The 25,637-nt window shown below is 43.1% G+C and overlaps 1 protein-coding gene across 1 annotated transcript in view; it reads left to right on the plus strand.

Moving 5' to 3' along the window:
• Positions 1-8,301: 8,301 nt before the first annotated feature.
• The window catches only part of LOC124526037 (collagen alpha-4(VI) chain-like), a 102,492-nt gene continuing 85,156 nt past the window's right edge, over positions 8,302-25,637 (plus strand). The window contains exons 1-4 of the mRNA XM_047098733.1: positions 8,302-8,377; positions 11,769-12,371; positions 15,749-16,354; positions 20,531-21,160. Of these exons, the coding sequence (XP_046954689.1) occupies positions 8,302-8,377; positions 11,769-12,371; positions 15,749-16,354; positions 20,531-21,160 (1,915 nt within the window). The remainder of the gene's footprint in view (positions 8,378-11,768; positions 12,372-15,748; positions 16,355-20,530; positions 21,161-25,637) is intronic.

A 25,637-nucleotide genomic window follows, 5' to 3' on the forward strand; every position in this document is an offset into this window, starting at 1 on the left:
CAAGACCCTGTGCTTCATATTATGTATATTTCTTAATAACAAGGGCATTCTTTTACATGACTACAACACAATGATCAAACTCAGGAAATGTAACACTGACACAGAATTATTATATAATATTTGGTCCATGTTTAATTTTTACCTATTATCTCACTTTATGTCCTTTATAGCCGTTTTTTTCCCCAATCCATGATCATGCATTGCTTTTAGTTTTCATGTCTCTCTCCCCCCCGTCCCTCTCTCTCTCCCACTCATGCTTCCTCTCTTTCTCTCTAAAACAAAACAAAACAAAACAAAACAAAACAAAAATAAATATATTTGAGCAGCACAAGCCAGTTGTTTTTTAGACCATCTCCAAGTTTTGGTTTGTTTGACTGTTTATTAGATTTAAGTCGTGGATTTGGAGGAGAACTACCATATAAGTGATGTAGAGTTTTCTCATACATCAGCTCAGGAAGTATGTGATGGTGGTTTATCCCAACGTTGTTGGTTAAATCATGTCCACCATGTTCCTCTTTTGTAAACATACTTTTTTACCCTTTATAACTTAGAAGTTATTTGTTAGGAGATATTTTGAAACTTGTGTTAAAACCTTGTTCCCTAACATGCTTCTACCCGATGGTTTTAGCTTCATTTGGTGATTCTTCCCTGAATCAATTATTACTATAGTGGTTGGTTGCAAGGTAATTTTAATTGAATGGATTAATCTTAAAAAAAAATAGATTGTTCTAGGGTCACCTGAGTGGCTCAGTGAATTATCTGACTCTTGGTTTCAGCTTAAGTCATGATCTCACAGGTTCTTGAGTTTGAGGCCTGCATCAGGTTCCACATGCTGACAGTGTGGAGCCCGCTAGGGATTCTTTCTCTCTCCCTCTCTCTCTGCCCCTCCTCCTTGCTCACTCTTTCTTTTTTTTTTTTTTTTAATTTTTTTAATGTCTATTTTTGAGACAGAGACAGAGCATGAACGGGGGAGGGGCAGAGAGAGAGAGGGAGACACAGAATCCGAAGCAGGCTCCAGGCTCTGAGCCGTCGGCCCAGAGCCCGACACGGGGCTCGAACTCACGGACCGCGGGATCGTGACCTGAGTTGAAGTTGGACGCTTAACTGACTGAGCCACCCAGGGGCCCCACTCACTCTTTCTTTCAAAATAAAATAAATAAACATAAAAAATAGATTGTTCTAGTTGACTATTTAACTATTTAACTTCTTTCAGCATACGTTGTGAGAAGTATCTCTCTTCTCCACACCCATTAGAATTATTTTCAGAAAGAATCAGTATCATTCTATGCTAGACCTACCCAATTGCATGCCACTTAGTCGCTTTGGGTTTATTTTTTGTTTTTTGTTTTTGCCTTCACAACGGACCCTACATGTTCAATGCAAAACCCCTCCAGCAGCTTAATTAGATAGAAACATCGTCAGGAAATAGTATATATAATACAGGTATTAAGTCCTTAAGCTACAGACATTTTTCTCTTCATTAATGTAAATACAAATATGCACAGCTGTAAATGTTTAGAAACTTCTGACTTTCCCATTGTATTTCCATAAACAGCTCTGGTACTTTATTTACAACTAACTAAAAATACTTCTCATTTTTTGTGATTAATTGCATTAATACTAATAATTAGGACATAGCAGAATATGAAAATGTAGATACCCCACTTGAAGGTTTTCTACTTCCTCTAATTTCATTAAGAGTTAAAAATTACAGTACTGTATTTTATTGTAACAATAGCAATAATCATAATATCTGAATTTATTTTCTTTTTTGTTTTGTGTATGTATGAGCAATGCCTTTTTATCTTATTTTTTTCTTTTCAAATTTTTATTTAAATTCTAGTTAGATAACATACAGTGTAATATTGTTTTCGAGTGTAGAATCTAGTGATTCATCACTTACATATAACACCCCCTATTAAACACAAGTCCCTCCTTAATACCCATTACTCATTTAGTCCATCCCCTACCCACCTCCCTTCATCAACCTTCAATTTTTTTCTATTGTTAACAGTCTTTTATGGTTTGTTTCCCTCTCTCTCTTTTCCACCTTCCCCTACGTTCATCTGTTTTGTTTCTTAAATTTTACAAATGGGTGAAATCATGGGGTACTTGTCTTTCTCTGACCGATTAACTTTCCTTAGCATAATACACTTTAGCTCCATCCATGTCATTGCAAATGGCAAGATTTCATTCTTTTTTTTCTTAATTTTTTAATGTTTATTTATTTTGGAGAGACAAAGAAAGAGAGAGCATGAGTGGGTAAGGGGCACAGAGAGGGGGAGAGAGAATCCCAAGCAGGCTCCGTGCTGTCAGCACAGACCCAGTGTGGGGCTCCATCTCATTAATTGTGAGATCGTGACCTGAGCTGAGATCAAGAGTCCAGTACTTAACTGACTGAACTGCCCAGATGCCCCAAGACTTCATTCTTTTTGATGGCTGAGTAATATTCCATTGTGAAATGGAGTGTGTGTGCGCGCGCGCGCACACACACACACACACACACACACACACACACACACACCCCACATCTTTTTCCATTCATCAGTTGATGGATATTTGGGCTCTTTCCATAGTTTGGCTATTGTTGAGAATGCCTCTATAAACGGCGGGGTATCTCTACCACTTCGAATCTGTATGTTTGTATCCTTTGGGTAAATACCTAGTAGTGCAATTGCTGGATCACAGGGTAGTTCTAAATTTAACTTTTTGAGGAACCTCCATACTATTCTCTAGAGTGGCTGCACCAGTTTGCATTCCCACAACAGTGGTAGAGGCTTCCCCTTTCTCCACATCCTCACCAACACCTGTGGTTTCTTGTGTTGTTAATTTTAGCCAACCGGACAGGTGTGAGAAGATATCTCATTGTGGTTTTGATTTGTATTTCCTTGATGGTGAGTGATGTTGAGATGTTCATGTGTCTATTAGCCATCTGGATGTCTTCTTTGGAAAAGTTTCTATGTATGCCATCTGTACATTTCTTCACTGATTATTTGTTTTTTGTGTGTTGAGTTTGATAAGTTCTTTATAGATTTTGGATACTAACACTTCATCATATATGTCATTTGCAAATATCTTCTCCCATTCCATAGACTCCCTTTTAGATTTGCTGATTGTTTCCTTCACTGTGCAGAAGCTATTTATCTTTAAGTCCCAATAGTTTATTTTTGCTTTTGTTTTCCTTGCCTCCGGTGATGTGTCTAGTAAGAAGTTGCTCTGGTCAAGGTCAAAGAGGTTGTGGCCTGCATTCTCCTCTAGGATTTTGATGATTTCCTGTCTCACATTTAAGTCTTTTATCCATTTTGAATTTATTTTTGTGTATGGTGTAAGAAAGTGGTCCAGTTTCATTCTAACATGTTGCTGTCCAGTTTTCCCAATACTAGTTGTTGAATAGGCTGCCTGTGTTTTGATTGGATGTTCTTTCCTACTTTGTTGAGATTAGTTGACCATATAGTATGGGGGCATTTCTGGATTTTCTATTTTGTTCCTTGATCTATGTGTCTGTTTTTGTGCCAGTATCATACTGTCTTGATGACTACAGCTTTGTAATATAGCGTGAAGTCCAGAATCATGATGACTCCAGCTCTGCTTTTCTTTGTCAGGATTGCTTTGGCTATTTAGGGTCTTTGAGGTTCCATACAAATGTTAGGGTTGTTTGTTCTAGCTCTGTGAAAAATGGTGGTGTTTTGATAGGGATTGTGTTAAATGTGGAGATTGCTTTGGGTATTATAGACATTTTAACAATGTTTGTTCTTTCAATCCATGAACATAGAATGTTTTTCCATTTCTTTGTGTCCTCTTCAGTTTCTTTCATAAGTGTTCTATAGTTTTCAGAGTACAGATTACTTACCTCTTTGGTTAGGTTTATTGCTAGGTATCTTACTGTTTTTGGTACAGTTGTAAATGGGATTGAACCCTTGATTTTTTTTTCTGTTGCTTCATTATCAGTGTATAGAGATGCAACTGATTTTTGTACATTGATTTTATATCCTGCAACTTTGCTGAATTCATGTATTAATTCTAGCAATTTTTTGCTGGAGTCTTTCAGGTTTTCTATATGGAGTATCATGTCATCTGCAAATAGTGAAAGTTTGACTTCTTCCTTGCTGATTTGGATGCCTTTTATTTGTTGTTGTTGTTGTTGTTGTCTGATTGCTGAGGCTATGACTTCCAGTACTATGTTAAATAGTAACGGTGAGAGTGGCCATCCCTGTTTTGTTCCTGCCTGTAGGAGAAAGGCTCTCAGTTTTTTCCCCATTGAGAATGATATTAGCTGTGGGTCTTTCATATATTGCCTTATGATGTTGAGGTATGTTCCATATAAAATAAATTGCCTTTTCTTTTTGTAAGGAAAAAAATAACAATATTTCCCTAGAGCTGAAGCTTTATAGTACCCTATGATCAGTAGACTTGGTGCATGTGAGGGGTTTGTGCTAGTCTTCTGGGGGTGGGGCCTGCTTTGCTGATTCTCAGGTAGACTTGCCCTAGAGGTGAGGCACCTGCAGGGCGCAGAGGGGAGGTGGTAGGAGACTTGTGTATGTGGCTCCAGCCTCCACTTGGTGGCGCTGTTTTACCCACTGAAGTTGGTTAGTGCTGACTGGTGAAAGGCATGGCCCCACTCTCTTGTCCCCGGAGTGGGGATCTCACACCTGTCACTCTTCTGGAAGCCCTCACAAGAAGAGCAAGCAATCACCTCTCTTGTGTCCCTGGCTTCTGCCAGATCCCCACCTTTACTCTGCCTGCATGTGAGCTGCCCACTGCCAGGTGGCACAGCACTGCTGTGTTTTATCTCAGGCACGTGGCTGGGTTTCAGAACTCCACATTTTAGCCATCTGCGCAGTGCTGACCCATGCTGATCCTCTGGGGGAGGGTCTCGCTGCGCTGTGGTGGGTGCTGGCTTTCCCCAGAATTCAGTTGCGTGAACTTCAGAGTTTATGATAAAGTGCAGCAGAAAGCTGGCACCATGGCTCACTGCCCTCAGCCAGTGACTCTCTTCCTATTCCAGCGAATGGGGCAGCTCATTGGTGCCCACGGAGTCTTTTGCCCCCCATAGGGGCTATGCCGCCTCTCCAAAATGTACCCAAGCAGGGGACTTGTTCCTCTCTGTGTGACCCGGGGTCTCCTCAGAACACACTGCCTGTTCCTGGGTGTCTGCCCTCTTTCCCCCCTGCAGCACTGCTAAGCCCACCACGTGTGACCCGGGCAACGGCACAGACCTCCAAAACTTCAAACTCTGTGCTTTGCTCTTTCGAAGAACTTGGCGGTATTCAGCCCCTCTCCCTTTCCAAGTCCATGGTTCTGGGGAAGGATTTTTCTTGTGCAATTCCCTGCACATGCTTTCACTCTTTCTACCTTTCTCCTTTCTCTCTCACTCTCGCACTCTCTGCCCAATTAGGGCTCCTTCCCCATCACAGCACCCACAGCTCTTCTCTCCCCCAAATCAACTCTCTGCAGCCCCTACCTTCTGTGAGGTGGCAGTTTTTTCACCTCTAGTTGTACATTTTTGCTCTCTCAGTCCTTGGATGGATTTCTTGGGTTTCAAAATGATTCGATATTTACCTAGCTGTGTTGGAGGGATGAGGCAAGCCTAGGGCCTCCTGACTCCTCGGCCATCTTAACTTCTCTCCCATGCATCCGATTTATTTTGGATCATTCTTCCTGGCACTTTCAGACTCTGAAGCTCTTTACTCTTACACTGTCCTTAATCCATCAGAAGAGTCTATTCTTTATGATCATGCATTCATTTGTTTGCCGTGAGATGAACGTTTGTTGGGGAAGAGGATATTTACAGTCTGAAAGTGTCTTCCCTCAAATTACTTAGTCTCCTTGAGGAGGCATTAGTGGGAGGTTGATGTTGAAACTGAGGAACAGGGAAGTCCAATTATATCACTTGTGCTTATTGGAAAATTACCGGACCAATACCCTGGGGAGTGTTTGTAATATCATGGGAAATGTAGTAGGTGTTCCAAATCAGCACCAAGCCCTTGAGAGTCGGCACATAAACCTTCAAAGGTGAAGTGGATAGCTCAGGTCCACAAAGGCAATGGTCAAGCTGACAGGAGAATCAAGGTTTCCAGCTTCTTTTGAGTTCAAGGCTTCTCCCGGTGTTTTCTGTTAGCATAAGATAATAAAATAGATGTGTTTGTCTCACATCCTTGAATCCTTTCTAAGGAGTAAATTAAGCATGAATAGTAGAAATAGGTCCTATGGGAAGCAGAATGGCTCCACTTCCACTTTCTGGAAAGAGGACCTCAGTTGCTGGGTAGCTGGGATTTCTGGGCATCATGATATAATTTTTACACACTGTCCCACTTAAAGGGCCCAAGACTACAAAGTGATGTAGGCCCAATGAGATTCTATCTGAAACTCTTTGATATATTTAAAGTACGCGTTTATTTATTTATTTATTTTTTTCCAACGTTTATTTTTGGGACAGAGAGAGACAGAGCATGAACGGGGGAGGGCCAGAGAGAGAGGGAGACACAGAATGGGAAACAGGCTCCAGGCTCTGAGCCATCAGCCCAGAGCCTGACGCGGGGCTCGAACTCCCGGACCGCGAGACCGTGACCTGGCTGAAGTCGGACGCTCAACCGACTGCGCCACCCAGGCGCCCCTAAAGTACGCGTTTAAACTTTCCTAAATTTCTTCGTGTTTCCGGTGTGTAACATTTCTCTCCCCAAATTGTTCAGTTCTCTAAACGTGAAAGCAGGTTTCTAATTCCATTATCTGGAGCATCTAATACAGTGTTTTGTACATAAAACCGTTGTCTTTGAAGACAAATTGGTGGATGCTAACACTTAGGGCTTGAGCTCACATTTTTTATCCCATGGCAAATCGCTCTTCGTCTTACATCAGTTGGGCTCTGGGTGGAGGCGGGGGGGGGGGGTGGGGTGGGTGTTGTTGAGTGACAGTCTGGGCTTAGCGATTTTCATTGAAGGGTTTGAGTTCCTGCCATGCACTGCACCCAGGGTCGGGTTACCTGGTATAGAACCTGACAGTCCATGGCCAGGGGGCTGGAATATGCAACTTAACCTTTGTGGGGCCCAGTGTCTCCATTTCCATGAACAAGATAAGCAGGGCCTTTCCCAGGTTTGAGGTGAGGAACACAGAGATATTAGCATAGTGACTTACAAGGCAGTGATTGAGAGTGAAAATTAAATAAGTTAAATAAAAAATATGAATGAAAACGTACAAAACAAAATAACTTCCTTATGAACGCACACTACAGAGTGTTAGTGTTCCTCTGCTTCTATGGATTCTGAGTCTCAAGTTGGGGGCCATACTTTGTCACTTTCACATTGTGGGCATCCAAGGAGACTTATTTTTCACTTAACAAGCACTGAAAGAGTGATTTCTCTGTGCCAGGTATAGGTGAAGCATTTTGCAGCAATGAGCTCACTTACTCCTGATTTCAAGGCTCTGAGGTAGAGGGGCCAGGCAGTGAAGCAACTTGCCCAAGATTAACTATTAAGTAGCGGGTCTGGGATTCCAACTCAGACAGTTTATCTTCAAGAATCCTTACTTTTACCATTGGAGGATGCTGAGGAGAGCTGGCTAAGAAGACAAAGGCGGGGTATTCCTTGTTCCAGCTGAAATCTCCTTCAATGTGAATGCCATGATTTTCTTAATTTTAAACACATGGCCTTGCTTTGAGTCAAAAAATAGAATGGAATTGGGGACTTGATCATTTTCATGGAGGCCTTTGGAAATGAGTCCAAGTTGAAGGGAGGACACTGACGCTCTCCTCCTTCTGGCAACATAGAAAACATTTTCGGGCTAGCCTGAATCCATCAGGCAGATGTGCTCCTCTGATATTTGAATATTTCTGCATGCCACGAATGTTTATAAGGTCACCCAGTGCTTGTATAAAAATACAAGCAAAATCATCCAGAAATGTTTACGTTCCACCGAATGAATTCAGTGTGTGAAATGGAAGTCCAACCCATGCCCTATATACTTTATCCTTTTATAGCCGCATCTGGACAACTTGAAACAGTAAAGTCTGAGGTATAGGCTTTGGGTGTTTACAAAATTCTTCCTGAGTTGGGTCAGCAAGGCCATCTTCTTTGTACAATTGAAACACTGTAGCAAAAATCCCTTTATTTTTATCAAGGTTCTGTTGGTCTGTGGAAAGACATGGAGATATATATATATATGTATGTTTGTATGTATACACACACACTATTTATAAATCAACTTTTTGAGATATAATTAACATATGGTATGGTATACTCATTTTAAATGTATGAAGACATAATTTTAATTACGAAGTTTTTTTTTCCCCCTAGGTATATATCTAGAATGGAGATTCGGAAGATGTTTTGGGAGTTCATCTTTCTTGCAGCTAGTTTTGGCTTCGTCAAATCACAGAGAATGGGTAATGCATTGGATTCCCTAAGCCAAAACGATGACCTTGCTGGGAACATAGCGGTAGTGATAATCCTAAAAGAAAATATTACAGAAGCTTCATAATTAACAAAAGGGAAATGCTTCTTTTCAGTAGAGCTTAGAACCTAGAAGCTTTTAGTGAACAGTGGGCACTTGATGTTTTCAAAGCTTAACCTCAAACGGCAAAAAAAAAATAGATGTGAAAAAATGTTCTAATTCTGAATGTATTACCAGGCTGTCAAATGCTTTTGTAAATATAAGCCTATTCTCTTGACTCTGCATTTTGCTTTCTCTCTTTGGGCAGAGTTGTTCTGAGGGGTAATTGTTGTTACAAGATGGATAGCTTCACTGAACACTAGCGACAGCTTTGCAATTTTTTTTGCAGTTATTTTAACAGATTGTTGTGACTTTTCACGATGAAAGTCTCATGAAGAGAAGACTGGTTAAGTAGCCTAAAGCCCCACTGAGACAATCTTGAAGCTTAAATATTTATATATAATTACACAGACTGTTATTTGTTAGGAAAAATACATGAAGCTCTCTAAATTTTCCCTCCAGCTCTGAATCCTCTCTCTTGTGGACAGAAGCTGTGACAGTCAGTCTTTTCATGTTTCAAACACCTTCTAAAATGACAAAGGACTTGTGGAGGGGCTAAGAAAAGCAACAATGTACGAAAATGTAATATATCTCTCAAGGTGCACATGATGGAACCAATACTTAATTTGTCTGAAAAGAAATATTCTACAACTGTGAGGTTTCTCCTGATTGGAATGATCAGGGAAATACTTTCACGGTCTGTGTTTGATCTCCTCTGAAAGAAATGTTAAGGGGGGACAAACCAGTTGGCCCTTCCTGGGGCACTCACTGAATACTCTCCTCTCAACAGGAGTGCGTTCTGGAGGGCTAAGGGGAAATAAAGCTCAAAAGGCCATAAGCTCATTTATTATCTGCCTTTTCGGAAATCATGACTCCACTTGGCTTTACGACCAAGATTAGGCAAACTCTTGAGAGGTGGGACTCTGGAATCTAGAAGTGACAAATGGATTTAGTGTCCCTAGGGTACACCAACCTTCATGAGCTCTTCTCTGCTTAAACTCTTACAGGGTCTTTGCCTTTCTATAATATGGGCTTTTCGCTTAATCTTTATGGCAGTCCAGAGTATGGACTGGATGTCAGGAGACCTGGTTTCTAATATTGACCGTTTGAACTGATTACATGGGTTACTTTGCCTTTCTCGGTCTCATTTTCCGTATCTGTGAGATGGATGAATTGGACTCATTATTCTCTACTCGCATTTTTCAATACAGTGGCCACTAGCCTCATATGACTATTTAAATTAAAATAGGTTAAAATTCAAGAAAATTTTAAATCTAGTTTCTCATTTGTACTAGCTACATTCCAAGTGTTCAACAGCCACATGTACCTGGTGGCTACAGTATTTCATTGCATAATCTCATAAGATTATTTGTAACTCTAAAATTTTCTGATTCCCTTATTTGACTTCATTAATGTTCAATATTTCCATTCTTGTAAGTGACGCCTTCTCCTTTTCTCCCTCCCTCTCTCCTTTTCTCTTCCTAAGTATTTATTTCCTTAAATATTTTTGGGGTGATTACTCTAGGCTAGACACGAGTGATGGACAAAGAAAAGTTATGGTATGTGTTTTCATGAAGCCCACAGTCTAATTGGGGAGATTGGCATTAATTGAATAAATACTTTAATGAATGTTGCATTACAAACCAAGATAAAAGAACATGATTCTATGAGAATTTATCGGGGGGGGGGGGGAGGGAGGGAAAGGAAAAGAAATGAAACTCAATGGAGAGAAACTCAGTGGAATCGTATATTGGAGGCAATAGCAAGTGGGAACATGGCAGGTTGAGAACTTAGGCTAAGGAGCCTGGACCATGGAGAACAAAGCGATAAGGCAGAGAGACAAGGAGAAGGCAGAGAGATCAAACTAGAGAGTGCAGGGTCAGCCCAAGGCAGTATTTAAACCCTCTTCCTGGCACAAAACCAAACATAAGATGTGTTTAACCAGTGTGGGATCATCATCCCCCTTTTTCAGCCACTTGAAACTAACACCATCTTGAGGTGGTTTCTGCTTTTGTTTCTCTTCTCTCTCATCATTAATTCATGTGTTCTCCTACCATCATCACAGATAATCACATTGCGAGGTATGGGGGAGAAGTCATGCTGGTCACTGATGAGTAGATCATAATCACCTCTTCCTTTTTTTTTTTGGTCCACACAAGCACTGTGTTTAATCTGTGTACTTACTTCTTGTCACAGAAATGTAATGTTTGAGATGGAAGAAACCAGGTCATCTGGTCAAACCCTTATTGTAGAGAAGACGAAATCTGAGAAGCAGAAAGATTAGCTTTTTGCTCAAGTCCTGCAGCCACCTGGTGTCTGATCCCTTCCATACTGGAGACCAGGGTGGGCCCAGCTGGATCACCACTTGTCTGACCACCACTGGGATCATGGTTCCCAGGGTTACAACTGGGTTTGGGAAAAGTAGTTGTACAGTGCAGACTTGAATTCAGGGAGCCAAAGGACAAATGAGAGCCACACTTATGGTGATGCCATGAGTCAAACTAAAAGGGGATGGTGGTAGGTAGGGAGTGCCAGAGGTCAAAGCTGGAAAGCTGATCTTAGTTCGGGTCTCTAGAAGCAGAGCCTGGGACAGGGATTTGGTGAATGTGTTATTTTGAGGGAGAAACCTATAAGGGAAAGAGAGAAGTGAGATAGGCTGGAGGTGAATAAGCCGAGCAAGGATGTAGTCTCAGGTAAAATGCAACCTTGGCCTGAGCCATGGAAGATGCTAGAGCATAAATAGCACCATGAATTATTTCAGTTAAAGGAAGGCGGCCAGGTGTTTGTATCCCCATGTGATGGAACATTGGCCACCCGGGCAGTGTAACTTTCCAGGTGTCTTCAGATGTGGCTGCTCCTTTCAGCCAGGGTCTGGTCTCTAGACAAAGTCTCAGAGGGGAACAGTTAACTGTAGTGCTTGAAGCAGCTGGGCATAGGTGTGCCCACCAGCAGAGATCTAGGTGAGGCACCAACAGCATCCTCTGCTGGTAGAAAGGTGGTTTCTTTTATTAAGTTTAAGGGATGGGTGGAGGGCCATGGTCAGAGATCTCACTGAAGGGGTCAGGAGTCTGTTAAAACGGAACAGAGGCTGGCAGGTGAACGAGGGGAGCCATGAGGCAGCAAGGGAAGATGGTGGTGTGCCTAAGCCGTGCATATTAGCTATCGTCAAAGAGCTGTGCAGGCAGATCTCCGGGGTGTAAAGGCAATGAATGGGGAGAGAGAGATTCACAGCCAGGAGCTGGCAATTTTGTGATGTTTTATCTTGAATTGACTCTCTTCCCCAGTCTGCAGGGGGGCCTCTGTGGGAGATGTCGTGTTCCTGGTGGACACCATCATCAACCCCCAACATGCCCGTGACGTGCGGAACTTCTTGTACATCATGGTGAATGGCTTCAATGTCAGCAGAGAGACCATCCGCGTGGGCCTGGCTCAGTATGGCGACGTACCTCGTTCTGGATTCCTCCTTTCCACCTACAACCGCAAAAGCGACGTGCTGAAACACATTCAAAGGTTTCAATTTAAGTCTGGGGGCCGCAAGATGGGCCTGGCCCTGCAGTTCCTCCTAGATCACCACTTCCAGGAAACAGCAGGGAGTCGGGCCAGCCAGGGTGTGCCTCAGGTGGCCGTGGTGATCAGCAGCAGCCCATCTGAGGACCACGTGCCGGAAGCTGCGGAGGCACTGAAGAAGGCAGGCGTCCTGCTTTATACCGTCGGTGTCAAAGATGCAGTCTTGGCGGAGCTCAGGGAGATTGCGAGCAGTCCGGTGGAGAAGTTTGCCTCCTTTGTCCCTAACTTCTCTGATCTGAGCAGTCATGCTCAGAAGCTGCGGCAACGGCTCTGTGACACTTTGGCAAAGGCAGCTCAACCTGCCGGCTACGTCTTGCCAGGTACAGAGGATTTCCCCTTCTTATTTCTGATCTAGAAGTCACCGAGCTCAAACCTTTATCTCTTACTCATCTCTCCCGCCATCCTTCTTATTTCCCATATGTGTGCATGTTGAATTTTAGCATTACAGTCTCACTAAGCTATCTGTGCTCTATGCTCCTCTCCAATCATTGACCAGAGACTTAGCAACTTTTTAAATAAATCCTGTGGGCCTGATGCTGGTTCTATATACAGATGTAGCGCAAGTCCATTTCTGAAGGAAGAATGTTTGTGCCCAGAATTATATTATTATGCCTAGATTAACTTATCCATGTTGTCTGGATGGGGGGCAGGGCAGAGGAGGAGAGAGGGGCAGCAGATCCCCCAGGAAGCTTATTTAATTTACTGCCAGCGTGTTGGTATAGTGTAATGGTTATGAGAATGAATTTAGGGAGAACTAAGGTCTGGGTTCAAATTCCAGTTCTCCGCTTTTTAACTGTGTCCGTTTGAACAAGCTACTTTATCTCTGGGAATCTAAATTTTCTTCCCAGGATGGTAGGACCTGCCTCAGAGAGTTGTTGCAAGCATTAAGTAAAATTGTGCAAGTCGAGTGCTTCTCACAGTGCTCAGTCCTTCAGAAGTGATAAGCATCGTGGTGATAAGCATTGTGCTCATTACTTGTGATGACGTAACTATCATTAGCTTTGTACTTCCGTTGGTGGTGATGGGCATAAACTTGCAGAAATCTTCTACAAATTAATTACTTAATTCTGTCAGAAAGCAGAGACCTTTGAGCAGAGGAAGAGAAACTTGTTAGTGGTTTTCATCAAAATCCATAAGAGGATAGAGCCTTCATTCCTTATTCATTATTTTGGGATTTCTAGATAAGATAGGTAGATGAGAAGAAGTGCTAAAATTTTTCACCCATTTGATCCTGCTTGGGTACTATATAGTTTGCCAAACTTATTTACATTGCTCACCTGACAGATAGGTAGATACATAAGGCAATTCTTTGTTAGACACATAAGGGAGTGTATGCTATGTAGGGCAAATAGTATTTACTCTTATATAGATGTGTAAGGCAATTGGTATTGTTAGTTGCATTTTTCATGCACGGCAACTGAGACCAAAGGTAACATAACTGGATGGCAGAGCTAGGATCTGATCTCAGGTTTGTTAGAGCAGATCCATCCCAACAGAACAAGGGTCAGAGATTGTGTTCCCCAGAAGCAGAGCCTGAGGCAAGGATTTGGCTATACATTATTTATTGTGGAAGAGCTCCCACAATTTATTGGTAAGGATGTGGGGGGTGCAGGATGGAGAGGCAGAGGAAAGAAAGGAAGGATGTGACTTCAGGTAAAAGTTCCACAGAGGGTAGTTTTGGTTTGATCCTACAGGAGAACTCAGGAACAAAAATTATGCTTCAGCTAGGCTTTCCTATACTGTAGGCAAGGCAGCCCCAGTAGCTGAAGAGAAGTCCTCCAAAAAGCAGTGTCCAGAAATGAGAAAAAGGAATTCGAAAGGACCTGGGCAGAGCACTAATGATTGTACTACAGTGGATTATCTGATTTTATCCTCAAAACAACTCTGTGAAAGTGTGAGGGCTGGTATAAAGATTTCAGTGCTGCAGGGAAGAAAATCGAGTCTCAAAAAGGTGAGTGATAAATAGGGCACAGGGCTCCTAAGTGATGGAGCTATAATGAGATGTATCATGGAATACATGGGTATATTCCAGCTTTCTGACCTGTTGCTAGCAGCACACTTGTAGAGATGAAGTTTAATGCCATTGGGAAGAGGAAAACTGCTTTCTCAGCACGCTGCTACGTTTGTAAAAGGGTTTTTCTTCTTAATGAGGTTCAAGGGATTGTCCAAATGGATTCTAAGACTGGAGGTATCAATAGAACAGGACAGAAGCCTCAGAAGATGATGGAGTCGAAGGAAGGAAAAACTCAGGGAATGTTGTCAGTCCTCTGAGCATTGCCATTTAGGGTGGCTGAGGGTCATGGAGTGTAGTCTGGCTGGTACTGCTCTCCTTTCTGTACACCGTTCAGCTCCATTGGTTCTGAGCATTTTGAGTGAAGCCCCGCAGACCCCCATGCCTTTTGTCCTCTTTCTCGCGGCTTGCAGAGGGGCAGTCCTGGCAGACATTGTCTTCCTAGTAGACAGCTCAGCCAGCCTTGGACCCCAGAACTTCCAGAAAGTGAAGAACTTCCTTCACTCTGTTGTCTTGGGGCTTGGCATCAGCAGTGATCAGGTCCGAGCGGGACTTGCTCAGTATAATGACAACATCTACCCAGCCTTTCGGCTGAACCAGTACCCTCTGAAGAGTGTGGTCCTGGAACAGATCCAGAATCTTCCCTACTGTACAGGAGCAAACACAGGCAGTGCCCTGGAGTTTATCAGGATAGACTACTTCACTGAGGCAGCCGGCAGCCGGGCCAAGGACAGGGTTCCTCAGATAGTTATCCCGGTGACAGATGGGGAGTCAAATGATAAAATCCAGGAGGCAGACGACAGGTTAAAAGAATAAGGAGTTCTTGTGTATATGGTAAGGGTCAATGTGCAGGATGTTCAGGAACTGCAAAAAAAACAGCCAGTGAGCCATTTGAGAAGTTTCTCTTCAACACCGAAAACTTCAACACCCTGCAGGATTTCTCAGGAGGCATTCTTCAGACTCTGTGCTTGGCAGTGGAGGGTAAAGTAAAAGGTAAGCAGCTATGTCAAAATCCAACATTCCGACCAAGACACGTAATTACAGTATGATTCAGGACACACAGAGTGTAGTGAGAGGGCAGGAGAAGGAGTCGGCTGCCATCACTGTGGAACCTGGGAGGACTTCCCGGGTGAAGAAACATTGGAGCTGAGGGTTGAAGGATGAATGCCGTTCTCACAGCTAGAAAAGGACATCCTGCCATGTTGTTCAGAGGAAGTCTAGAAGACCTGCGTTTTTGATCCTGCCTTTGCCACTTTCTAGTTATGTGAGTGTCAACGTGCAGGTTTCACTTCTTCACTTTAGTGTTCTCCTCTATACAGTGAAGATGACACTTGCCTACTAGGATGGTTGATGAGGATTAAATCAGGCAACGTATAAAAATTGCTAGCACAAAATAACTGCTCTGTATGTGTCCATTTCCCTTGCCTCTTTCATTGGTGGAAGAACAGGTAAGAGGTACTTTCATCTAAGAAAGCAGACAGCAAAGGAAGTGGAGTGTGAGAGGGAGAGAGCCTTGTGATAGTCTCACATGGAGGAGGTGGGAGTACCATACGTACCGTGTTACAAAAAGAGCGGACCTCTCCCTCTTATGTTCCCCACGTCCTTGTATCCAATTTTCATGCGATCTTGATTTGATTTACTTTCTCCTCTGTGTCTTTTCTTTCCTTCTTCTCTCTTTAATTCCAGAATTCACCGAGGCTTATGCAGATGTGGTCTTTCTTGCTGACACCTCACAGAACACATCACAGGCGAGTTTCCAGTGGATGCGGAATTTCATGTCCAGAGTGGTTGGCCTGCTGGATGTTGGCAGGGACAAGTACCAGATTGGACTGGCTCAGTATGGCGGTCAAGGTCACACTGAATTTTTGCTCAATACCTATCAGACCCAGGATGAGATGATTGCGCACATCCACGGACACTTTTTGCTCCGGGGTGGCTCCAGGAGGACAGGCAAAGCTCTGCGATACCTTCATCGGACCTTCTTCCAGGAGGCATCAGGAAGCCGGTTTCTCCAGGGTGTTCCCCAATATGCAGTGGTTATGACCTCAGGCAAATCTGAAGATGAGGTCTGGGAGGCTGCACAGACTTTGAGGGAGAAAGGCGTGAAAGTCATGTCTGTGGGTGTACAGGACTTTGTCCAGAGAGAACTGGAGGGGATGGCAACCCCACCCCTTGTATTTGAGATGCAAGGACAAGATGGAGTCAGACAGATTATGCAGGATGTGAGTGTGGTGATCCAAGGGACTGGGAAGACTGAGTTTGGAATTGAGTCCGAGAAGGAGGCTGTAGTAGGTAAGGTTTGGTCCCTATGTGTGTGAGCCACCAAGAGGTCTCAGATACTCTGGAGAAAGAACAGAGAAGGGGGCATTCTGGATTCAGTACTGGGATTCAACATCAGTGAATGCGGAAGAGGAGGAGGAATGGGGTTCCCTCAGGCACACACCTTATATTCGTTAACTGTGGTCACAATGACGCCACTTAAGAAGCCATCCAGAAAAAAGAATCATTTATTTTCTCAGATCTGCTGGGGATCATCTAATCTTTGTTGGGCTCAATTGAATGGCTTTGCTGATCTTGCCTGGGCTTATTCACGGATTTGAGATTTGTCTGAGGGTTGGTTGATCTACATTTGGCTTCGCACCATAGCTCTCATCTTCCTCCTGGGATTATTAGGCTAGTCTGGGCATATTCTTCCCGTGGTAATTACACAGGTACAAGAGAGAAAACTCAACTAAATAAGCACTTTTAAGACCTCTGAATCATCATCTGCTGATATCCCATTGGCCAAAGCAAGTCATGTAGTTATGTCATCATCAATGGAGTAAGGAAGTATATTCCTCCCATGGAAGTGAGGTGTAGGCAGTGAATATTTCTGCACAATAATTCAAGTTACCCTATGCCTTTTTCAGGAGAAAGGAGCATTCAGGCTTATCCCCAGAGATTAAACAAAGTCTGTCCTTAAATTGGTGTTCAAGATGTTCAAGGGAGGTGCTATTGACATTCTGAGTGGGACAATTCATAGTGTAGGATTGTACTGTGCATTGTGAGAGGCCTAACATTCCTGGTTCCTGCCAGTAGCATCCCCAGATCTTATGACAATTCGAAACACCACCGTATATTTCAAAATGTCCCCTGGGGATGAGAACCATGGAGACTTAGCTCCTGTTAAGTCCTTTTATACATTCTAATCACTAGCCAAGCTGAACTACTCAGCCTTTACTGTATACTTATCATACTTTCCCACCACTGTCTCTGCCCTTGAATACACTGTACTAGCAGCCTAGAAGGCCCACAGGCAAAACTTTATCCTTCAGTAGCTACGTTATTTTCTTGGTGGAGCTTCTAGTTGATCCTCACAACAGATGTGATAAATCCCTTTTTTCTCTGAACTATCATAGCTCTGCCCAGACCTCTCAACACGTAGAGCTTGAGGGTCCTTGGAATTTTATAGGCGGAAGAGACAAACACATGTGAGATAACATGAGGAAAATCTAAGTAGAGGTAATAAAGAACTAAGAAGCACCTTCCAGACACTACACTAAGTAGAAGTAGAAAGGAGGATATAATGGAGAATCTGACCTGAGAGGAATTGTGTTGGTTCCTCAATAATAAGTGTGATTTTAATATATGGGGAGAAGAGAGGAGGCTACTCTTGGTAAGGGGAAGAGTAGGGGTGTGGAAATGTGAATGGGCTGGATAAATGGGGAAGAGAGTGGAAAAATGGAACAAATGGGAGGAAGGGGGAGGGTTTAGAAGTAGTGAGAGATAAGATTGGATGAGGTAGGATGGACCCCAAGGGTCCCAATGGTACTGGTAAGTAACTGTAGGCTTTTAAGCAGGAAAAATGACATGACCAAAGTGGTCTTTAAAGAAGTCTTCAGGGGCCAGGCTGCATTCCATAGGACACCTCAAACTCAGAAGGACTTTAAGGCTGAGCTGTCCCCTAGCCACATAGGATGGCTGGGTCTAGCCCTATGGTGCCTCTGATAATGAGAACAACTTGAAAGGAGAATACAGTTGACGCTCGAACAACTCAGGGGTTAGGGGCACTTACCCCAGCCCCCATATTTGAAAATCTCCATATAAATTTTGATGCCCCCAAAACTTAACTATTTATAGCCTTCCGTTGACAGAAACCTTATGGATAGCCTAAACAGTGGATTAACACATTTTTGTGTGTTACATGTATCATATATTGTATTCTTACAATAAAGTAAGCTAGAGAAAAGAAAATGTTATTAAGAAAATTATAAGGATGAGAAAGTACATTTACAGTACTGAAAAAAAAAATCTGCACACAGGCAGGCTGGGCCAGGGGCTGCACAGGGTAGGTGTGGCACAGCCTGGTGATTGCGGGTTGGTAAGGGCAGCTGCCAGGTGGGCCCATGGGTGGTGGCATACATATAGCCTTGAGGTTCAGTACATCTGCCCCATCTGCCTGGAGGTGTAGCGCCAGCCTGTGGCCATGGGTAGCTGTGGCCACACATGAGTGCACTGGCCTCTGCAAGATGCAGGGGCAAGGCCATCACATGGAAAGAGGTCTGCCTGGGAGCTCGGTGAGCAGAGAACGGAGGGGAAGGGTGCGGGTACACCAGGGGCTCAGGGGTCCCCACACGGTGCCATCCCTGCCATCTGGGTGTTTTCCTTTGCTTCAGCCCAGCCTCCTGCCCCAGCCCTGGCACTTTACCTGACCATCTCATGGACATGCAGGGCAACCTGTGGCCCTGCCCAGTTCTGGGGCCCCAGGGGGCTGCTGACAGCCTCAGCAGGCCTCCCTGGTGCTCAGTGGGCAGCGGGCGCCTTTGGTTGTGTCTGTGGAGATTTGGGTGACCTGCATCTTTTGGGGTCAACTCTTTTTTTTTTTTTAATTTTTTTTTCAACGTTTATTTATTTTTGGGACAGAGAGAGACAGAGCATGAACGGGGGAGGGGCAGAGAGAGAGGGAGACACAGAATCGGAAACAGGCTCCAGGCTCTGAGCCATCAGCCTAGAGCCCGACGCGGGGCTCGAACTCCCGGACTGCGAGATCGTGACCTGGCTGAAGTCGGACGCTTAACCGACTGCGCCACCCAGGCGCCCCTGGGGTCAACTCTTAAAAACAAAACCCACGTGTGTAAGAGGACCAGCACAGGTCAAACCCATGTTGATCAAGGGTCAACTATAATACTAGCAGGTATAACTTTGTACTAGCCGGTGAAGGAAAGGAGAAGTCAAAGGTGCCTGGAGTTTCTAAAGAAAGTGTTTTAGGCTTGGCAAAATTTTTGGTTCCTTATAAAAAGGGGGAAATTACAGGACATCACGAGGCCACAGGTAAGTCACAAGGTTACTCTTTGGCTTCTCTAAACTTTGTGTCACAGTGCCCAGCTGTCTGTAGCCTGGCTTCAGCCTTCTGCATGTGTGGCTTTGCTCTGTGCTAGGCAGGCTTCTGTCTTCACATGTCAAAGCAGATCTGGACCTTTTTGGTGTGTGGACACAGTGGATTTCTGTTAGGAACTGCCTTAAATTGGATGGGAGGAGTCTGCATTCCTCTTGGAAGGGAGTTTATGCAGTTACAGCTCCATTCTCCCATTTGAGGAACATTCAAGAGAAGTCTCTTTTATAGCAAAGTGAAAAAGTTTGCCCAGGTTTTGGACAAAGATTTTTCATAGGAACTTGCAACATTTCATGTTGTCTCTGTTGAAATGACATGAGATCTTTCAGAGAAAGGGGCACAAGTTAATAGTCACAATTTCTTATTTTCTTCTGTACCAAGAGGAAAAATTATTAAATCAAGGAGGTTTTAGGTCTATAATAGAGAATTTGACCCAGTGTTTCCTGAAACTAGAAAAATGAACAAAAAAACTAGTCAAGCAAGACTCAGATGCTTTTAATGAACTTTGATGAATTGAAAAATGATCTTAAAGCACTTTCTTATGGATATTCATATATTTACATATTTTGCAAGTAATGTGAATACTCCTTCCAGTGAAAAATTTTGCAATAGGTATGAAACCTGTGATATTCTTTGACTGTCATGCCAAATACTGGTCATAAAGGCTTCTACTAAATTCTAAAATTCATTAGTATAAGTTAGTATAACATATTTATTAGAATTTTTGATCCTAAATATATTATTACAGAATTTGAAAATGTAGCATACTACAACATAAGAATATAGCAAAAATCGGTGACTCATTTCGTTAAGTGTTGGACTCTTGATTTCAGCTCAGGTCATGCACTAAGGATTCATAAAATTGAGCCCAATGTCGGGCTCTGCACTGACAGCATGGGGCCTGCTTGGGATTCTCTCTCTCCCTCTTTCTCTGCCCCTCCCTCACCTGCACACGTATGTGCTCTCTCTTTCTCTCTCTCAAAAAATAAAAATTAAAATAATTTAAAATATGGCAAAAATATAGCATGATGCAAAAATGAGTATCATCTTTTACTCTGTTCTCATCCTAAAGCCCTTCGTTCTGTTTTTGTTTACAGTATGTCCGACTGCTGTCCCAGCTGATTTAGTCTTCCTCATTGAGGAATTCAGCAAGGACAGGCAGTCGAATTTCCAACAAGTTGTCAACTTCTTAAAGACCACTGTCCGCTCTCTACGCATTCATCCTGATGTTGTGAGAATTGGCTTGGTATTTTACAGTGAGGAGCCACGACTTGAGTTTTCCCTGGGTGCATTTCAGAACCAAGCCAAAATCTTGGAGCATTTGGACAAATTAACCTACCGGAGAAGAAGTGGGGGGACCAAAACTGGTGCTGCTTTGGATTTCCTAAGGAACGAGGTTTTCATTGAGGAGAAGGGTAGCCGGTCGAAGCAGGGTGTGCAGCAGATGGCTGTGGTCATCACAGAAGGCTTCTCCCAAGACCATGTGTCTGTTCCAGCTTCTCTCCTCCGCAGGGCAGGGGTTACCATCTATGTGGTGGGCACCCAGCTTGCCTCAAACAGAAAGGACCTGGAGATGATGGCATCATATCCTCCTTGGAAGCATGTCATCTCGCTGGAATCCTTTCTGCAACTCTCTGTTGTGGGGAGCAAGATTAAGAATCAGCTCTGCCCTGAGATTGTGGACAACAGTGTTTCCATTTCTGGGATTGGCCGTGCCCTGAAAGAAGGTAGGAGGACCTTCTCAAAATCTGATCTTTTTTTTTTTTTAATCTTTACTCTGTTTGTTCCATATACCCACATCCTCCACTCCTCATCCAAGGAAGGACTTCAGGGTCAGTTTATTAAAAAACAGGAACACAAAACTTACAAAGTCTTTATTGTGTTTTGATTCCAAAAGAATATAAAGAGTGAACATGCCTCACTCTACCTTTCTTGGCTCTCATCCCTTTTATCAGTTTGATGAAGATCTATGTATATTTACAGTAGAGGCCTTAGGGATCTAGGTATGGATTTACTAAATCTTAAGCTACTTGAAGTGGAAAATTATTTCTAAAAAGATACCAACATTCCTGAAATTGAAAGATTTTAACTTTAAAATATAAATGAACGTTAATTTGCCAATCTTTTGTGGAGGACCGAGGCTTCTTTGCATCTGAGCCCAGCTGATTGGAGTTCTGTATATTTTCTTCATCAATCATCCAATGGTATCTATAATTTCCAGTTTCAGTTTCTTTAAAGTGGGATGAAAACTTAGTTGCTTTTGAAACAGCTGAGTATAGAAATCCCTATTTTTACGATCTCAAAAATTCAATTTTTGTAGTGCTATCTTGTACGTCAACAATTTCCTTTAAAACAATTTACTTTCATTGGGTCTTTTCTAAGCAGTTAACCCTGGTTTTCATAGACGTAATAAACCTCTTTTATTCACGCTCCTGTCCTATTGATCTGCACAATATTTGATTTGTTGTGTACTTGCAGTAACAAAACTGCCATAAATAGGCTGAGAACAAACTCACGTTGTTCTTGGTAGGCTTATTCTTTGTTGGCCTTACAAATAAAAGAGTCAGTTATTTTACCAGGAAAAATGGGTTTATTTGGGAATAGCAGAGAACTGCAACGAGGGACAGCAAGGCACAGTAACAGTGGGTGAGTCCAACAAACAAAGGAGAAGAATGTTATTTTATTGAGAAGAAGGAAGAAATCAGGAGGGATTGTTCTGAACAAAAGCCCATTGGAAAAATGCAAGAGTTCAAAATGATGGCAGTTTCTCATTGGCTGATGTGCTGGGGTAGTTGGTTTTTTGTAGGAGATGCATTATTCATATTTTTCCTGTTGGGGCTGTAATTGATTCTTTCCTACTGAGGATTCTTCTGTTGAGGTCTGTAATGGACAAGTGGTAGGGTGTGAGAGCTCCCCTTTCTACTTTCCCGTGTCCATTTTAGAGAGGTTTCCCTTTATTAATGTTCACATCTTCCACTGAGTGAAGCAGAACTGTTTAATGTTGCCCTTGGGGGCTTCTAAGGGGAGGGAACTCAGTGTATTGTGTGGTCATCACTCATGTGTTATAGAGGGAAGGGAGAAAGTCAATTATCTGGTGAGCTGCTTCAGAGGAAGTTGGTTAGGAGAGCTCCTACTGCATATGCAGTTTGAAAAGCACACCCGAGAAAACATAGCAGTTAAGTATATGCACCATGGAGTCAAACTGCCTGAGCTTTTTGTTAAATATTTTTTTTTTTTTAGAGAGTGAGAGAGCAAATGGGGATGGACAGAGAGAGAAAATCTTAAATAGGCCCCACACTCGACCTGGGGCTTGACCTGGGACTCGGCGCAGGGCTCAATCCCATGACCCTGGGATCATGACCTGAGCCAAATTCAAGGGTCTGATGCTTAACCGACTGAGCCATCCAGGCACCCCACAAACTGCCTGAATTTTAAATCCCTAATGTTCCACTTACTGGTTATTACAAGTATCTTTGTGTCTGTCTGTCTATTTGTCTATTTTTGTCCACCCATGCTAATATTTCTAAGATTCAGATCAGAATAATAAAAGTTGACTACTTAAAATGTAAATAATTAACTTAAAAATTCAAGGCTGTGATTATATCATCAGGGGAAAAGCACTGAGTCTTTTTTGAAAAATAATCATTAAATAATTTTGTAGTTTCTTGATTACTTGTGCTGAAGTCTAGAGATTTAAAATATCTAAATAAATTCCCATCTTTCGCTTTGGCCTGTATCTTTACTCCCTTTCTCTGTTCTGGGAATGAGAAACAAAATCATTAAATATGAATTTCATTTCCTTGTGCACCCTTCCCTACAATCTGTAGGGGACAGGGAGAGAAGCTCCTTTTCTCTTCTAATTCATGACAGTATAAGGGCTGAGAGTTGATTTCATTCCCAGACTGCACAGCAGCTAACATGACACCTGGAATCAGGAAAATAAGCCCAAAGTCTACAGTGGTTAGAGGCAAATGGAAGTTTGGGAAGTTTTACCAGAAATCTGTCCTGGGTGATCACAAGATCATATTATCTATCATTTATTGGTCATCAGCTATGTGTCAGATACTCTGCTAAGGACTTTATGTATGTAATAGATATGGATACATAGCAGCATCCAGATTGTAAAAATTATTCTGCCTGCCTTCCTGCCTCAAATTTCCATCTGCCAAGACTGGCATGAATGTGTAGTGCCAGACAGTCTTCAGGGCTCTGGGATACCTTTGGACACTGCAAAGGCCCTGGGCTACAGTGGAGTGTCTTTGGAGCATTGCTGCATGGGACTGGCTCCAGAGATGCCCCTTCCTGCCCCATGGTCTTTTTCTCAGACTCAGGCCAGCCACATACCTATCACCAGTGGTTGCTGACTTCCAGCAAGATCTGAATTTCTATCTTCTTTTTCTATTACTTCCCCTCGATTCGCCAAGCATTCAAAAAACACTTGACCAGAGAGGTGGATAACTATCTCCACACCTTTCCAGTGCTTTCCCTGCTGGGGTGGGATTTCCAGGTACAATATGGGATGCCAAGTTACATTTGGATCTAATTCAGATAAATAATAATACTTATTTTTAAAAGTGTAAGTGTATACTCCATATTGGGTCAACCAAGATCCTCTCAAATGAAGGCCTGAGCGAGGAAGCCCATCTCCAGCCTCAGACCGCTTCCCTTCCAGCCAAGAAACATGAGAAGGCTCTTGATTCTTCCCTGAAACAAAGGGTTCTAGAGATGCATGACACACGGCTGGCCCACCTTTTATGAGAGGTGCAAGGAGAAAATTATGTTTCATTCTTTTTTTAAAAGTCTATGAATTTATTTTGAGAGGTGGGGGAGAGAGGAGTGTGGAAGAGGCAGAGAGAGAGGGAGAGAGAGAATCCCAGGCAGGCTCTGCACCATCATCATGGAGCCTGATATGGGGCTTGATCCCAGAAACCATGAGATCATGACCTGAGCAAAAATCAAGAGTCAGATGCTCAACTGACTGAGCCACCCAGGCACTCCTTTTTGATTCTTTCTGAGGAATCTGCTATGTGATAATGAGTGATCTTAACCATTACTTTAAAAAAATCAGTTCTGGGGCGCCTGGGTGGCGCAGTCGGTTAAGCGTCCGACTTCAGCCAGGTCACGATCTCGCGGTCCGGGAGTTCGAGCCCCGCGTCAGGCTCTGGGCTGATGGCTCGGAGCCTGGAGCCTGTTTCCGATTCTGTGTCTCCCTCTCTCTCTGCCCCTCCCCCGCTCATGCTCTGTCTCTCTCTGTCCCAAAAATAAATAAACGTTGAAAAAAAAAATTTAAAAAATCAGTTCTGCTGTTTTTCTATGATCTTATTTAATCCTTACTATAATCTTACTGAGGAAGTGTTAAGATCATCATTTGACGATTAGGAAATTGAGATGCAAAGGGGCAAGCCTGATACTAAGTGGTTGAGAAAGGATCTGATTGTAGAGCCATTTTGCCCTTTGGAGTCTAAGCCTTAATACAAAGTGATTCATTTAAGTAAAGCTCATGTAAAACAAAGTTTTATATTAGCTTAAATTAATAAAGCTTCAGCAAGTGTACTCTTTTGCCCTTATTTTAAAAGTCTGACTTGCATGGGAAACAGGGATATTGGATACTGAGACAATTCCTAGCTTCAAATATGTCCTGATATTTTACTTTAGCTTGTCTTCAACTTCCCCATTTGAGAAAGGTCAAGTACTGTTACTTCAGATCTTAAGTGGGGTTCACCAGAAATAGACTCTGAGACAAGGATATGTATGCAAGTGATTTATCGGGGAAGTGCCCCCAGGGGATACTGGTAGGGGAGTGGAGATTTGAGAAAAGGAGGGAAGGCAGCCAACAGAAGCTGAATTGGTGAGCACATAATTGCTGTTGGTAGCTGGGGCTCAGTTCTGTTGGGGACTCAGGCAAACCGTGTAGAGCTCACCTCAGAGTTGTCCCACCCAAGGGGATGGGAGCTGGGTGTTTATCCACCAGCCCCTGTCAGTTGTTGGTTCGTGGCTTCTTTGAAACTCATTCCCAGGCACTGTGGTCTGCCTGGTGTGCTCTTGGTCAAACAGTACCTCTAGGCAGAGTCACAGGTGTTTTCAGTAAAAAGCTGTTGGCTCTCAAGGGAACAATGAAAGCTGAGGAGGTATGGCTGGGGATCAGGATGAATAGCTTTGGCTACTTGCTATCTCACCCTGTGTTCTAATGGGTTCCTCCTTCTT

The sequence above is a fragment of the Lynx rufus genome, unplaced genomic scaffold, assembly GCF_022079265.1.
Source record: "Lynx rufus isolate CCGP_SWC_20201006 ecotype Redwood Valley unplaced genomic scaffold, mLynRuf1.p SCAF_5, whole genome shotgun sequence".
Classification (NCBI taxonomy): Eukaryota; Metazoa; Chordata; class Mammalia; order Carnivora; family Felidae; genus Lynx; species Lynx rufus.